This window comes from Musca domestica, unplaced genomic scaffold (genome assembly GCF_030504385.1).
Source record: "Musca domestica strain aabys unplaced genomic scaffold, Musca_domestica.polishedcontigs.V.1.1 22, whole genome shotgun sequence".
NCBI lineage: Eukaryota > Metazoa > Arthropoda > Insecta > Diptera > Muscidae > Musca > Musca domestica.
The window spans coordinates 129,215-145,914 of NW_026712262.1; the positions used below are offsets into that span (position 1 = coordinate 129,215).

Here is a 16,700-nt window from a genome sequence, read left to right on the forward strand (position 1 = left end):
GCTGTGTTATATTTACAAACGCCAAATCAAGAATTTTGCCATGCGAATTTTTTACACTGTTTATTTGATAAAGATTTAAGTCACACAAACTATTTACAACATCAAATGTATACTGGGTACTGTTCATTTCAGATGGCAAAGGAATCAAAGCTTCAGAATCTGGCATTGGAAACCATTTAATGGAGGGCATATTAAAATCACCAAGGATCAGAATGCGATCGGAATCTTTCATTTTTTCAGTAATTAAATTTATTTCTGATAAATGCTGATTATAAATGTCAAGTGAAGATGAGGGGGGAATATAAGAGCAAGTTACAAACAATTTAGATTTGCCCAATTCAATGGAAACACAAACAAATTCTATATCAAGAAAATCATTTAGATCAATTAAATTAGTGGTATATTTGGTATCAACTGCAATAAGGACGCCACCACCTTTTTTACAAACACGATCTTTTCTAAATATTTGATATTTTGAACATAATATTTCACTATTTAATATAGATGTTTTTAACCAAGTTTCGGAGAAAACCAATACATTATAATTGAAACCAATGCTATCAGTATATAAACTGGTTAATTTTGTCTTAAGCCCCCTTACATTCTGATAGCAGATAGAAAATGAGTCATTTAGTTTTTTGGCACCGAGTCTGGTCTAAGAGGCAAATGAGCTAAATTATCGGATCTCTCCACAAATTCTTTAATAAATGCCCTAGCAGGCCAAAATTCTTTTAAAATCAACTGTACAAAAATATTGTCAGGCACAACGATTTTGAAAGAAGATCTACTTTCAGAAAATGCAGATCGGAGCTTATAACATTTCAAAAAGTAATCTCCCTCAATTTTTGATTTTATATAATAGTTTATGTCATCGGCCGTTGTTTCTGGTGCAAACCTTGTTGCAAATATCATTTTCATGGCGGGGGCCATCGATAATGATCTTTGGACAGGTTGAGTTTTGCCAGTAGCAGTCTCGGGACGATCACTAGTGATAAGTGAAGGAAATGATAATTCCTGTATGTCACGAGTAGATTGTGAGGTTTTCTTAGAAACCTCACTATCAATATTCATAACATCAGGATTAATTACCCCTTTACCTATACCGCTGTTATCTACCGGAACTGGGTGTGTAATAACACTGGCATACGACTGTTCACGTCCATTCTCAGTTGTATCAGTGATATTAACTGAGACCGGTTGTGGAACAGTGTTCTCAACAGAAACTATTGCTTTGCGACTAGGCATTCCCTTAGTTGGTGCCTTTTTCGCAGCCCTTTTGCGTTTCTGTCCAGAAACTGACGGTGACGACACAAACTCATCTAACTCTTGGTATTTCTCAAACAATGTAGAGAAATTCTCAAATCGGAGTGATAATGAGGAAAAATCTTTTTTCATCGATGTCAATTCCGACTGCAAATCCTTTACAAAATTATAAAAGTCTGCAGAGAGTTTCCTGCATTGCACACAACACCAACGAACACCAACATTATTTCTAATTGTGTCTACTACTTTTGCATTAATCCTAGCACATTTTGCATGCCATTGATTAAGACAAAACCAACAGGTAACACACAATTCATCCTCAGCAACAATATTACACAATTCAAAAGGGCACGACATTTTCTTTATTTTAATTATAACTATTTCTTTTTTAATACACAAGTTCCAAATATTTTATTTAAGATTAGATCTGTAGCTGGAATTTTTGTTATTTATATTTATTCTTTTTTATTTATTTTTTTTTTAAATGTTGGCAACTCTTTTGAGATGACAAACAAAACAAGACGATAATGTTACAACAACTAATTAGCTAATGTAACAAAAGAAAGAGGATAAAAGGAAAATGTAAAACTACACAATTTTAAAATTGATATAACTTTAAAACACAAAACAAGATTTTAAAACACTACACCAATTATCACTTTGAGTTACAAATCACTATTGAACACTTTTAAACACTTTTTTACCAGATTAATTAATTTAATAACACAATAACTATTAATTTTTTTTCAAAAGCACGGAGCACCACAATTTTTTGAACTAATCACAACAGGGTTGCCAACAAACACTTAAATCATAAAACATATGATCTTCGCCTTAATAAGGCAAAACTCAAAAGTTTTTTTATCAAGATAAATGGAAAAAGACAAATTTTGTGTGCCAAGGAAGGCCGAAAATAATAGATTACGGAGATATTTCACGTAATACCGAAATATTATATGTATTCAAATAATTTTAATTTGAAAAATGACAAAATCGAGTTCGTTAGAATAGGGTTGCCATTTTCGATTTAGCAAATAAGTTTACATCTATTTTTTGTAGTAAAATAGATAGAAGAATACAGGTAGATGCATCAACTCTTGGGAACACTGATATGTCAACAATTTTAAAATGTTCTTTTCAATATAAGTAGATTTTTATACGACGACAATTGGAGGTAAATATGGTAAACGTTTTTTTTAACAATTTTTACAAATTTGAATAATTTTTCATTCAAAAATGTCAGTTCCAAAATTGGTTTGACAGTTCATTGTCCCAGCAGCTGTTTCAATGCGACTACCGGTATTCTTCTACCATGGTAGTAATAATGCCAGGAGTTTTAAGCTATAAGCAATATTAGTCTACAAGTTTTCCGCATGGACTAATTTTTCCTTGAGCATTTTTTGTTCAATTGTCGAAGGACAGACCTAAAGTATTTGCCTAAAAGCAAGTATTTCAAATTTGGTGAAAATATCTTGCTTTAGTTCCCATTTATGTGTTTCTTTCCAAAACAATGATATATGGCAATAGGTATCTCATACAACGCAGAAATACCTCTGCCTATTTAGGCCTATTTAGAAATAAAATGGAATCAGGTAGTTGTTTTACCTTAGGGTGTCCCATGATAGGCGTCGCCCGACTTTTGACAATTCTTTACTGTTTTTTTTATGGAAAATGTTCACTCAACAAATGTAAACGCATCATTTACACGACAGTTACTACATTCACCATACAATACGTCGTCCACTAACTTCGCCCATTGGCATCACGTAGCATCTCTGTTTATAATAAATACAACACTGTTTCTCCTAATGCCAACGATTGGCAATGCTACGTTTATTCGTGTGCTTTCGGTTTTTGTGAAAAAATTTCGTTTTCGTCTCGCTGAAGAAAAATTTAACAAATTTTTACATTACGTGTCATTGTTAAACAAAATAATCTGCACTAAAATGTAATATTTGCCATGGAGAATACATGATCTATAAAATATCGCAAAAAGTACAGTGTTTTACACAAAAATAAGTGCATGTGAACAATTCGAGGAAAACATTTTTTGCTGGTTCGTGCCGCTAGTTATGTACATATATTCGTTTGTGTGTTTGTTGTAATATTGTGTGTTCAGAAAGGAAGAAAAAAAAAAAACGAGGAGAAACAAATAATGATGAACAACGTAATAGCATAGCCAAACAACATTATTAACAAGAAAACGACGTGTAGGAAACAGAATACAAAAAAGAAAACGCCAGCAGAAGCAGCAAACGCTGTGGGAAAAATACAAAATAATTTGTATTGCTTTAATTTGTATGGGGATGCATGTATGGCGCGCTACATGGGACAAATTGACAAAATAGTTCACAAAATCTTTGAATGAAATAATCAAATCAAGTAAAAAGTATAATCTTAACTCCGATACAAATTTGCTGTACGAGATAGAAATATAAAAACAACAATAATTACTGGAGAGTGATCGGCGGCAGCGGCAATCACATCAACAAAAACCAAAACCGGTAATCAGAGATTGTGTGAGCGATAGAGGGAGAGAGAGCCTGACGGTGGTGACAACAGTACAGAAATTGATTAAAACAAATTTTAAAACGCGACCTTTGTTTTTTTCCTTCTAACTTGGCCAGCAAGACGAACCGTAAAAAACCAGAACACGACAAAGTTAATCAAGTGTAAGTGTACCCCAGATTAAAGAGTTGTTCGGATTATTGTTTTTGTTGGTGTTCTCTGTTACAATTTTAGAAATGTGATTACATTTTGGCCACAATGAAAAATGCGCGCGCGACCACGTTAGCCATATTGACGCAGGCCAGAGCGATGGAACGCGTTACTTGCTTCTGCCTTAACAAACTCCATCCACTTTTGTTTGTACATTTCGCTTTATTTCTTTAGCATTTAGTCGGTGGAATACGTTTAGTGTTGTTGTTGTTGTACAAGTGTCGATGTGTATTTGCGCGAAATATGCTGTATTCGAGTGATCCACATTGACTGCTTTGCTTTTTTGGGGGGGCTTTTACTTGGCGTTTCCGCGTATTGGTGTTTAAATGTTTGCGCGTTCAATCTACAATGTTGTTGGGTTTTGCAGTGTGGTGTATTTGACTTTTGTGGTGTGTGTGCGTGTTTAGCTGTGCATGGTTGTGTTTAGTGCTCCATCATCATCTCCTCGTTCAAAAGCCGCGCCACATCACTTAGCCATGCGTTGTGTTTTTGCTTCTGAAGAGTGTGGGTTTTATTTTTCAAACTAAAATCTAAACTTTTTGGTTTCGAATGAATGATTTATTGTTGGATGTCGTCCCATCCTTTACAAGCGATTTGAAAATATTCCCGGTCATTTTGTGTCTTCTGTATTGATTTCTTTTGTACCTATCTTGCGTTTGTGTATCTTGATCGATTGAAATTCCCACATTTGTGTGTTGGTCGGTCGTTATTGTTTCAATTTGAAACAACAAATACACCACAGTGAAATTTTCTATACCTGCGTTAACCCTGAAGAAATATTGATTTGTCCCTATTGACTTCTAATAGGTTTTTGAATTGATATTCAGGTACATTTTTGTTGCATTGCTTTGAAATCATTAGTGGCTGTTATGTTGAATATGAAGAAGTAATGGTTATATTGTGTTTACAGCACTAAAAGCGTATTCCGCTATTAGTTTCCATACTACACATGTTTACAATATTTTAGAGTAGTAGTAACTTCTAATTTTTTTTACGATGAATGGGATTTTAGTTTGTTAATTGAGAACGTCCGATCGTAGGTGCGTCTGATTCATATCTTGTATCAAAGTTTGAAAAATGCTAGCATAAATCTTAACCATTTGCTGTCGAGACATTTTTATACCCTCCACTATTCTATGGAGGGTATATTAGCTTTGCCATTCCGTTTGTAACTCCTCGAAATATTTATAATGGACCCTACAAAGTATATATATTCAGGATCAGCGTAAAATTCTGAGACGGTCTAGCGAAGTCCGTATGTTTGTCTGTTGTCCTTCCGATATTCGGTATTTTTCATGATTTTAACGACATTATTTACCGAAATTATTTGAAAATTCGTATTTGAAGTTTGCAATGGGTACTACAGCATATGACAAACATTTTTGTATGCCGGCGCACGTCTTCGAATAGCCCCCATTTAACGGAATCTCCCGATATTCGGTATTTTGATGATTTCAGCGACTTGATTCACTGGAACGTTTCAGAATTCGTATTGGGAGATCTTAATGGTTACTACAACCTATGGAATAAAATTTCGTATGCAGGTCCACGTTTTCGTATGGCCCAGATATAACGGTACCTCTCGATATTCGGTATTTTCATGATTTTAGCGACAGTATTTACCGCAATTATTTCAAATTTCGTATTTGAAGTTCGTAATGGGTGCTGTAGCCTATGACAAAATTTTTTGTATTCAGGTACACGTCTTCGTATAGCCCCCCATATGACGGCACCTCCCAATACTTCGTACTTTTATGATTTGTGCGACATTATTCACCGGAATTGTAACAAATTTCGTATTTAAAGTTCGCTATGGGTACTACAGTCTATGACAAAAAAAAAATCGAATGCAGGTCCACGTCTTCGTATAGCCCCCTTATAACGGTACCTCCCGATTTTCGGTATTTTAATAATTTTAGGGACATTATTCACCGGAATTGTTCGTATTTGAAGTTCGTAATGGGAACTACAGCCTATGACAAAAAATTTACTTACCAAACAACCTACCAACCCAATACTGTCGCAAAGGGAAATATACAAATCTTGGTTCAGTAAAATTTTGCAATAACTATAAAAACGTATGTTTTACTTGAAGCTCGGACCAAAAAATACAGGCCACAGACCCGAACCTACTATATCGATTTAGATAATATATGAATATACCTTTCCAACAAGGGGTCGCATATGGTAGCATTTGAAGATAATTTCGTATACCGATGACGTAGTAAAGCGGATAAGTTGTAGATCTCTTCCAACTACTTCAAACCTACTGCCAAGTGCACTAGCACAACTGTCTCCTTGGCCTCTTGATAATGATCTGGGAGTAAACAATAAAAAGAGTGAACTTTACAGAAAAGGCCATAAACTTCGATACGATCTTTAGAACGAATATCGAGGAGCGTACAAAAAGGAACGCTAGAGGGAAGAGCTGGGGTCCGTCCTTTTCCGATCTATGGGTTCCTCGTCTGGTGACATGCGATTAAGTCCAGGGCTCTCATGTCGAAATGAACCTCAGTGCAGAGAGCCACGCGCTTACTGACAATCGGAGCTCTCAAAAACACTCCCCAATCTGCATTAAATGTGCTTAGTATTTTTGCTAATTTTCAAGGATCAAGGAGTGCGCTGAGACTACGGGAAGCTGGAATCCAGGATCCACTTTAATTACATTGACCCGATACCCAATATGGGCGCCTCATGGTGAACCTCCTTTGGACGGTCTGGCCATTTACACAGACAGTTCCATTATGAATGATGACACCTATTTTGGCATATTCTGCATCAACCCAATGACTAAACACTCACATTCTTGCAATTAAGAAGACAGTCGAAATGATAAGAGAATTCTGCAATAACATAAAAGGCCCAGTGACTATACATGTCAAGTGAAGTGGCATTAAAGCGAGAGCCATTCTTGAATGCAAGAGCAATTCTTGACTCCAGTACATAGCAACATAGTGGGTAATTAAGAAGGCTAATGAATTAGTTCAAGGTGGCTCCCAGTAGATTGATCTATGGATCATCTGCTTCAAAAAGTCTGTTGTCGAAGATGTAAGCAGTGACTACCTCCAGTGTACATGCCCACAATTAAACCAAAGTTTTTCCAAGCATAATTTGTTTTACATTCCGCCATTTTCTTGTCCATTGACAATACCTCGAAATATTCGTTGGAAATTCTAAAGCATTAAAGGAATGGCATAGGTGTTTCTAATACTCCCAAGATTTATAACGGAACCACTTGTTTTTCGGTATTTTGAAGCCTTTTGGTCCCAATTTCTAACCAAATCGCTGTTTTTTTGATATTTTGTTGTCTAATTATATTTCATTGTCTTGTCCCAACCTTATAAGAATTTCCAAACTCTAGTTATTTTTTATTTGTTATATTTAAATTTTTTCGCCAAATAAGATTTAACTGTCGAGGGCAACCTTGTCGCACAGCCGGTATTGGAATGTGTTGTAAGATTGATGGCGGCCTCTTCCTTTAAGGAATTAATTTTCTGAATAGAATCTTTCGCATAACTTCTGGTTTAATAGTCTTAAGGTCAAAATTTCAAAAAGTATATTCTTAATATTGAAAATATACTACATCTTTGGTATTAGGACAGCCAGAGCTAGAACCCATTAAGAACTACAAATAACAATTTTTAGACAAATTCGTGGAAAATTTGGCAAAAATCAACAAAACACCGAATATCGGGAGGTACCGTTATATGGGGACTGTACAAAATCGTGGACCTATACATAAAATGTTCCACCACCGGAGCTAGTACCAATTATGACCTACAAATACCAATTTTTAGACAAATTCGTGGAATAATGTGGCAAAATACCGAATATATGTAGATACCGTTATATGGGGCCTATACGAAAACGTGGACGCATACTTACTATGTTCCGCCATCGGACCTAGAATCCATTATTATCTACAAATGTCAATTTTTAGACAAATCCGTGAAAAAATGGGTCGAAAATCATCAAAATACCTAATATTGGGAGGTACCGTTATATGGCGACGATACCAAAATGGACTGATATATCTCAATTTCAATACCAACTATCCTAGGCACAACACGAATTGTTGTGCCAAATTTTGAAGCTCTATGTCAAATAATGTGGGCTGTATCGTGATTTCAACAGATACACATACGGACATCTTTCAATTGACTCAGCATTTTATGATAATCCTGAAAATAAAGACTTATGGGGTCTACGGGGGTTAATAAACCCTTCTTTTTTGGGTGTAGGGTATAAAAAAAACAAATATCGTTGGCACAATGACCTCCAAATTATTTCCCGATGTACATTTTCTTTTCATTTCGTACAGGAATAGTGCTTTTCTTTCAATATACCTATACCCTCGATATAGCATGCAAACACTTAAATACCATCAAAGGAATCTTTTGCTACTTTTAAATGTTAGTATTACAATAGAAATGGCACAGCCCATTTGGCCATTGAAGAGAACTCGGTCACAAAAGCAACAAACAAATATAAACAAAAGTTCGTTGAACGTGAAAAATTGTTATTGGTTTTTTGGCGTAAATGTTGCAGCCATTTCAATGAAAGTATTCAATCGTGTGTGTGTGTGTGTGTTTATATTTTTGTCAACTTACATTCAATGTAAGAATATTTGGCAATAACCAAACCCAAGTTACGAAGTCAATCACCGGTACTTTAAAAATCACAATGTGTTGCATTAGAGTGGAGACATCATTAACTTTATGATTATTACCACTAATTATTGTGTTGATGTGTGTGTGTGTTGATGAACACACATTTCAAAAGTATTCGCACATGTTTACACATACATATGTACTTGGCAAATTTTACATGTACGAATTAATTATACACATAATTTGGGAATTGTTTTCGATTTGATTTTGCTTCGTGCACTCTAATTTCTTCCTCCCCTTAGAAGTTAAGTTGAAATGGAAAAATAGAAAGTATTGAATGTTTCTAACTTGAGACAAGTTTTAAAATATCCAAGGTATAGGACCGCAAAGCTCTGCAGGTTTCATAACTTTGCTGATACTTTATGAGATCCTCCTAGACAATATTGGTCCTGATTATACCTTCTTTTTATACCCTCCACCATATTAAGTTTTTCATTTCGTTTATATCACCTCGAAATATACATTTTTTACCCCACAAAGTATATAGGGTGAACTTAAAAAACTGCAACAAAGTCAAACGCCATAATTTTTACATTTTTTTTTATTTTATTGAGTGAAAGCAAAATAATGTCGAAAATAGCATCAAACTTCAGAATAAGTTTAGATATGTTCGAATTGGTCATCTTTGGCACGAATTATGGCCTTCAAACGGCCAATGAAACCGTCACACGCTGCCCGAATGTTGCTCTGCGGTATTTTGGCCCATTTCCGGCGAAGCGCCTGCTTGAGGTGATCGACACTTTGGTATTTTTTAGTGCCAACCTTGCTTTCCAAAATACTCCAGACACAATAGTTCAACGGATTGGTATCCGGAGATTTTGACGGCCATTGTGCGCTGGAAATGAAGCGAGGAACCTAATTTTCTAAACATTCTTGGGTGGCGCGTGCTGAGTGCGATGGTGCTAAGTCCTGTTGGAATGTCCAAGGTCTGCGGCCAATATGTTTGCGTGCCCAAGGCTTTAATACATACTCCAGAATATTTTCGCTATAATATTCGGCATTTATTCTGATGCCACGGTCGATTAATACGAGCAGAGAGCGTCCATCGGCTATTATGGCGGCCCACACCATCACCATGGTCACACAGCTGACCTCTTTGTCAAGTAAACACGATCATTTTGTTTGTTTACAAACTGCTGGACAATTATTGCGATATATTCAGCTCACGAGCCATTTTTCGGCCATTGCGACGCGGGTTTCTTTACTTCTTTACTTTTCGAACCATTTCTGCTGATGTTGCTGTTTTCTTCCGTCCAATTTCTTGTCGTCGGGCTACGCTACCAGTATCACGGTAACGAACGATGGTACGATGGTAGATTTATTCACATTTAAATGCTGGTGTGCTCTAACGATAATCACTTTTGGTTTTCCAGCCAAATATAAAGAAGTCACACTATCACGCTTGAATACCATCACGAATAACTTTTTTTCTGGAAAATTCTCACCACAACGCTTTTGTACGCTTGTAAACAATATATTGAGTTGTCAGTGGAATAATTCTAACAGCTGCCGGAGTGGCAGCAGTCTAATGTTGGTTGTAGTTCTTTCATCTCACCCTGTATGTTATCTCACGCATATTTCCACATTTTCCAAAAATTTGCACATATCTCATATAAAGTATAGGAAGTAGTCGATATTGTCCAAATCTGGCACGTTGTAATATTTATATATGTCCTAGGACTTGGTCAATATTGACCCATAAAGGGTCAACAATTTGAATAATTATAACTCAAGCCTGGGGTTATACATCTGTCGGCAAAACCGACTGATACTATTTCACTTGTCTTAGTTAGCTTTAAAAATTACTTAGTCTATATCTAATCCAAACCCAATGATCTTTTTTCTCCATCTTTTGCAGTTTTTATTTTATCGCAACTATACACACATTTAATTGAATGTCAAGATGAGTTACAATCAAAAACCGCCTGGATCTGGTGGCAGCGGCATGGGAGGTGGTAGTGGTAGCGGAGGCCCTCCCAATGGCCCCAATAATATGCCACAAGTAGCAAAAACATTTGCAGGCATTCAACAACAAATGCAAAATTTAGTTCATGGCCAAAATCCTTTGCCACAGTCTTCGCAGGCTGACTTGAATGCATTTTTCCAACAACAACGCATACAGAACATGTTGAAGCAACAACATCAGTTTTTGCAATTTCAACAGCAAATGCAGCAGCAACAACAGCAACACCAACAACAACAGCAGCAGCAACATCACAATATGGGTGGTGTTGGTGGTGGGGTTCCGGTTGGTGGCGTTCCTCTAGGGGGAGGCGGTGGAGGTTCTAGTTCTGGCGGAGGTGGCGAACCTTTGGCATTAACACGTACTCCTGGTGCCGCCGAACTGTTAAACAAAACCTATCAACAACAGGCGAATGGCAATCCAGCTGCAAATCCCACATTTAACCAGCTACAGCAGACATTGCAGGCGTTGCCAAGCAATTTTGTGCAACAATTACAAGCTTTCCAGTATCAAATGCAAGCTAAACAAATGCATCAACAACAGCATGGTGGAGTTAATCCTCAAGGTGGCTCACATTTGGGTCAACAACAAGTTATGCCACAGGGTGTGCCACCAACTCCCACTACGACGGCAATGTCACATCAGCAGCAGCAACAACAGCAGCAGAAACATCAACAACAGCAGAACGCTGCTGCACTGTCGACAGCAGCCGCTGTGCAGCAATTCCAACAGAGATATTTGTCAGCTGCTGTACAAGTAGCGGCGGCCAGCAATAATAAATTGGCTTCGGCAGCTCCACCACCGCCGCCTTTAACTAATCAGATGAAGACTCCAAATATACCAACAAACGCCCAAATTACACCAGTGTCAGGTGCCAATGTAGGAGGTGGCAGTTTAATAACACCACCGCCAACCAGCAGCTCTGGCTCACATCAAAAGGGGGGTGGTTCCGCCAATATGGGTCATACTTCTGGCATGAATAAACACCAAAATCCCCAAGCTCCCCCACCATCCATATCAATGACACCCTCAAAACCTCCTACCACGTCGGCGATGCCTAGTGCCGCGCATCAACAAAACAAATTCACACCACCCACAAATTTGGCGAATAAAAACACATCTGCCGCTCCACCTCCAGGGCATAACCAAAATTTGCAAAAGCCCTATGCTGGTGGCAGTGCACACAACAATGCGACTAGTCCAGCTAAACCGGGTTCTGCAACAAATGCAGATACAGGGGCTACAGGGGCTGCCCTAAAGTCACCACAGTCCACACCAGTGCAGTTGACCAAGCAAACGCCTGTGGCGGCCAATACAGCCAATGCAATGACCAATAAAGTGGGTAGCAACAGCACTACGTCGGCGTCTCCAACGACGGCCACTGTCACAACAACAGCATCGCCTCACAAAGTGACACCGACCACGCCAGCTAATATCACTGCTTCGATTGTAACAGCTCCACCTGTTCCACCTCAACAGACTAATACGATTCCTCCCAGTAGCAGTGCTTTAAAAACTCCGCCAGCAATACCCATAGCTACACCACCAACTGCAACGGGACCATCAACACCACAATTAACGGATGCGGCAAAACCAAATGTTTCTGAAAAAGAGCCACCAGTAAAAGAGCAAAGTAGCAGCAATAAAAATGTCGCAGAAGGGGTCAATTCAACACCAACACCAGTTGTTCCTGAAGGACAAGGAAAAGTTGCCGAAAAGCTTAGTGGAAGTAATAAAACAGAAACATCGGTAACCACCAAAGTTTCAGTGGCTGAAACAAAGAATGGATCCAAGACAGAAACACCAGTAGCTGAATCAAAAGCAACTGAATCCAAAACGGAGGAAGTAGAAGCGAAAGTATCAAAACCTGAAAAGCAAGCAGCCGAATCCACAAAGGAAATTGCTCCCAAGAATGTTCTAGCGGATCAGCCTAAGCATGTGGAAACTAAACAACAAGAGAAAGTTGTGCCAGAACAAACTGCTACTGAAGCTTCAAAGAAAACAGAAAACACAAAAGTAGTTGAAGAAGCCAAAACGGATAAACAAAACGATTCGCCGAAACCTCTTGAGAATAAAGCAAATGTTGAGTCGAAACCCGAAGAAAAGAAAGGGGATAGTAACGAGAAATCAAACACCACTACAAAAGAAGCAAAAGTATCACCCATACCCCAAAAATCGGACAGCGTTGATGGTCAAACAAAATCCAAAACTATTTCGGAAACAGTTTTACCTGCCAATACTGAAACCAAATCCGTTGAAAAAGTGGAGGCAAAAGAAGCAAAGGCCCCAGAAAAGAAGACGGATAAAGAAGATGAAAATAAAACGAAAGCAAAGGAAACAAAAGAACACGTGGTAGAAGAGCAAGATAAAGAGAAAGTGACTCCCAAAAAGGTTGCTTGTGCAGCAGCAGAGAGCAATGAATCAATCGCTGCAGCTAAAGATGTTCCAAAAGAGCAGCAAACAAAGGCGATAGCACCCAAGAACGTTGCGAAGGACAAATCTAGTTCTCAGACAAAGAGCAACACGGCGACGTCAACAAATGCTAGTGAGACTACTCCTACAAAGGAATCAACAGATAGCAGCAAAACCACTTCCAGTTCGGCAGCTGTTACATCAACTTCAGTTGAAACTTCCACGCCAGTCAAAAAACAAACTCGTGCCCCGAAGTCAACCGTCAAAACAAAGACACCTTCCACAGCAGCCACCAGCAGCACCACTAGTGAAAATAAATCCATTGAAAAGCCGACAGAAGAAAAACTGACGCCAGCCAGACCTAAACGTAAATCAAAAGCACCCGAACCCCAGGTGTCCGATTCTGCTCCATCAACGCCTAAAGATGATGATTCAGATCGTAAATCAAAACGTCATCGTCTCAAGACAATTCTGTACCAAAGTCCACTTCCAGAACTGGCCTTCATTACCAAACTGTCGGCCAGCGAGGCCTCAAATTCACCCAAGCCTATGTCAAGTGAAGATCGTCTCATTGTTTTCTATAAGAATGAGTATATGGCGGTGCGCAATGCCGAAGGCACATTCTATTTGTGTCAGACCATGCAAAACGTTTATCGCACGTCACCACGCATTAGTATTCGCTGGCTGTCTGAAGATCCCAAGGACAGCAATGTATATATTCCAGATTTTTATGATCACACCGATATTGAATGTGTGCTAACAACAGTCGAACTGAAGCGCATTGATAAAGGTCATATGCGTTTGCCGAAGTCGGAAAGAACGCGCATTGAGAGTATATTGAAGAAGGCAATTGATGTGGAAAAGGGTATAGTGCCAAGACCCGAGTTGACGGAAGAAAATCCCGATGGACGTAAGTATTTGTTGAATGCAGTTGTGCAGGTTTGCTTATAATTGATTCTAATGTTGTTTTTGTTTTTAGTTGATATTTCCCTATTCAAAGATGAATCTCAAATCGAAAAGAAATCATCCCAGGTTGATGGTGAAAGTGGAAATCCATCTGGTGCGGGTGGTGGTAAAAAGTCCCGAAAAGGAGGCAGTTCATCAACGTTAGCAAAAGCACCTGCGTCGCAAACACCTTCGACCAAAACCAATGCAAATAAAAGAAAGAGAAGTGTTGGGGCAACATCATCGTCGGGTTCACGCAAATCGCCAGCGAAGAAAAGGAAAACTTTAACCAAACGTAAAAAGAAGAGGACAAATCACAGCGACGATGAAGATGATGAGGAAAGTTCAGATGATTATGAATCTGATGCAGAATATAAACCAACACAAAAGCGTACCACGGTTCAAGCGAGTGCAACAAAGGCGACGCCAAGAGCACAAAGATCACCTTTGGCCAAGGCCAGAGCTGCATCGCCCATTACGCCTACAACATCTAGATCTAGAAATGTACCTCAAAAAGTGAGTATCTAGGAAATAATGTTATACAAACATATTGTTATGAATATATCTGTTTTTATAGACCACATCTCCCACACCTACACCATCCCCATCGACATCAAAGGCTACCCGAGGTGAGCGAGCAGCCAAAAGGAAATCTCTTACAGATGCTGGCTCCTCCGAAGAATCCTCAACACCAGCTAAAAAACCAGCAACCTCAATTAATAATACAAAATCATCTTCTACAAAATCCAAGAGTAAGTCGAAGAAGTGAGACACTGGAAACTCCACAGAAAGAGGCGATATAGTTTAATCACTTAAAAAATCATGTCATGGGTCTCCATATATTTGTAACATCAATTGTCATTTTCAACATGCATATATCTGCCCTAGAGAAACTATAGGAAATTCTATGAATATCAATTGAATACTTTGGAGTTACCAAACTCATACCATCATACAAAACCTTCTCAATTTTCTAATGCTGCATTGGAATTATTGTTAATGATCATAATATTCACCCGCACACACTCCCACTAAGCAATTTTTTTTTTCAAATTTGTCATACATTTTATAACACATCATTCCATTGGACCACCATAAAACATTTTCATTTCGTATGCAATGCTATTTTTTTGTTTTTCACAATATGTGTGTGTGTAATATTTTCAGCAGATGAAAATATTTCGATGGAGGAATCCCAGCCTTCAAATAAATCCAACACTAACGAGTCAAACCCAACGACGGTATCGAATTCCAATTCAACAAGCTCCACAAAATCTGTCGCCACCGTTTCTTCATCTGCCAGTGGTAGTAATGGTGCTGCAACAACTCTGGGTGATAATGGTGGTACCGCTGGCAGTCTTAATCGGACTTCCCGAAGTCGAAAGTAAAACATGAAACAAAAACAATTAGAGATATTCACCAACTCAAAGGAAAATAAAATACACAAATTAAATGTAGAATGTATGATGAATTACTTAAAAAGGTAAACTCTATTAGGTTTAGTTGGTATTTTTAAGTTTCTATTTATGTTTTATTTTTATATATATTTGATATTCCCCTTGTCCTCCTCCTTTGTACGAAACCCAATCTATATTATATTTTAAAAGAATTTAGTTGTTAGTAGGACCCTAAAGCATAAAAACAAAACTCTTCCTTATACTTTGCCTTTTTCCAAAACTTATGAACAGTTTTCATTTTCAAATGCAAATTGACAACAAAATCTGTGTAATATTTCTCATAATTTAAGACAATGAATGATGATGATGAAGAAACCCTCTATGTGTACGACAATTAAGTGCGTATTTATATATATAATTATTACTATTTTTTCACTTGATTTGGATTTTTTAACAAAACATTGTAAATTTAAGCGGAATTTAATTTTTTTTATAATTTTTTATGTTAAAACGTGTTTTGTTGTGCATTTAATGTACAAGTAATAAATATATTGTTTAGTCTATGAAATTCATAAGAATGTACTATTTGTAACAATTTCAAAATATCTATACAAACTAAAAAATGGAAATCATTTTCAATATTTTAAATATTTTTGAGCATGCATGGATTAACGTTGTAAGGCAAACCCATAGTCTCTTTTGGAGATAACTTATCTGATAAAATGGAGTCTATGGGGTGTATGTGCAATATGATCCATAGTGTGTTGCCCAAAATTTCGATAATGATTAACCCAGTTAATGATTATTGAAGTTGCAGTTTTATTTTTATTACTCAGTGAAATATTCTATGTTTTTTTTTGCGCAAATCATGCAAAATCATTTTTTGTATATTTTATAATGATTTTCAATACAATTTTTTTCATATATATAATTGTAAATAAATTAAGTTCGGATATGTTGTAATTCGTCTCCTTTAAAAGTTCAATTGTTCGTGATTTCCATATTTTTTTGTATGTTTTTACTCAAACTTCTGGAAACCCAAACTCCATTGCCGATACACAAACTGTTTATAACCTCATTTTTTTCCAAAAAAAAAAAAAAAAAAGAAAAACAAAAAACATTTTACAAATGTAATAATTTCGTACAATTAATTCCCACGTGTGTTTGTTTATTTAAAATAACCCAACATACCAAAATGGCTTGAGAATAATATTACAATAAGCTTATGAACATAAGCCTTAAGCTTGAGAAAATCTTGAGAAAACATTGAAAAATGTTTGTGTAACAAGTATAGAATAATCGAAACGGAACCCTTATTTATAACCTTATACT

General features: G+C 37.2%; 1 protein-coding gene across 3 annotated transcripts; it reads left to right on the forward strand.

Annotated features, from left to right (window-relative positions):
- Nucleotides 1-3,086: 3,086 nt before the first annotated feature.
- LOC101898460 (nucleolar protein dao-5) lies at nt 3,087-16,549 on the forward strand. 3 transcript variants are annotated; one of them, XM_059122936.1, is made up of 5 exons: nt 3,087-3,935; nt 10,510-13,936; nt 14,006-14,487; nt 14,549-14,723; nt 15,142-16,549. In XM_059122936.1, the coding sequence occupies exons 2-5, from the start codon at nt 10,555-10,557 to the stop codon at nt 15,357-15,359; spliced, it is 4,257 nt and encodes a 1,418-aa protein (XP_058978919.1). In that variant the 5' UTR covers nt 3,087-3,935; nt 10,510-10,554; the 3' UTR covers nt 15,360-16,549. The 3 variants fall into 3 exon arrangements, with proteins under 3 accessions (XP_058978919.1, XP_058978918.1, XP_011290231.3); XM_059122935.1 differs by having other exon boundaries at nt 3,087-3,319; nt 15,139-16,549; XM_011291929.3 differs by having other exon boundaries at nt 15,139-15,946.
- The last annotated feature ends 151 nt before the right edge of the window (nt 16,550-16,700 follow it).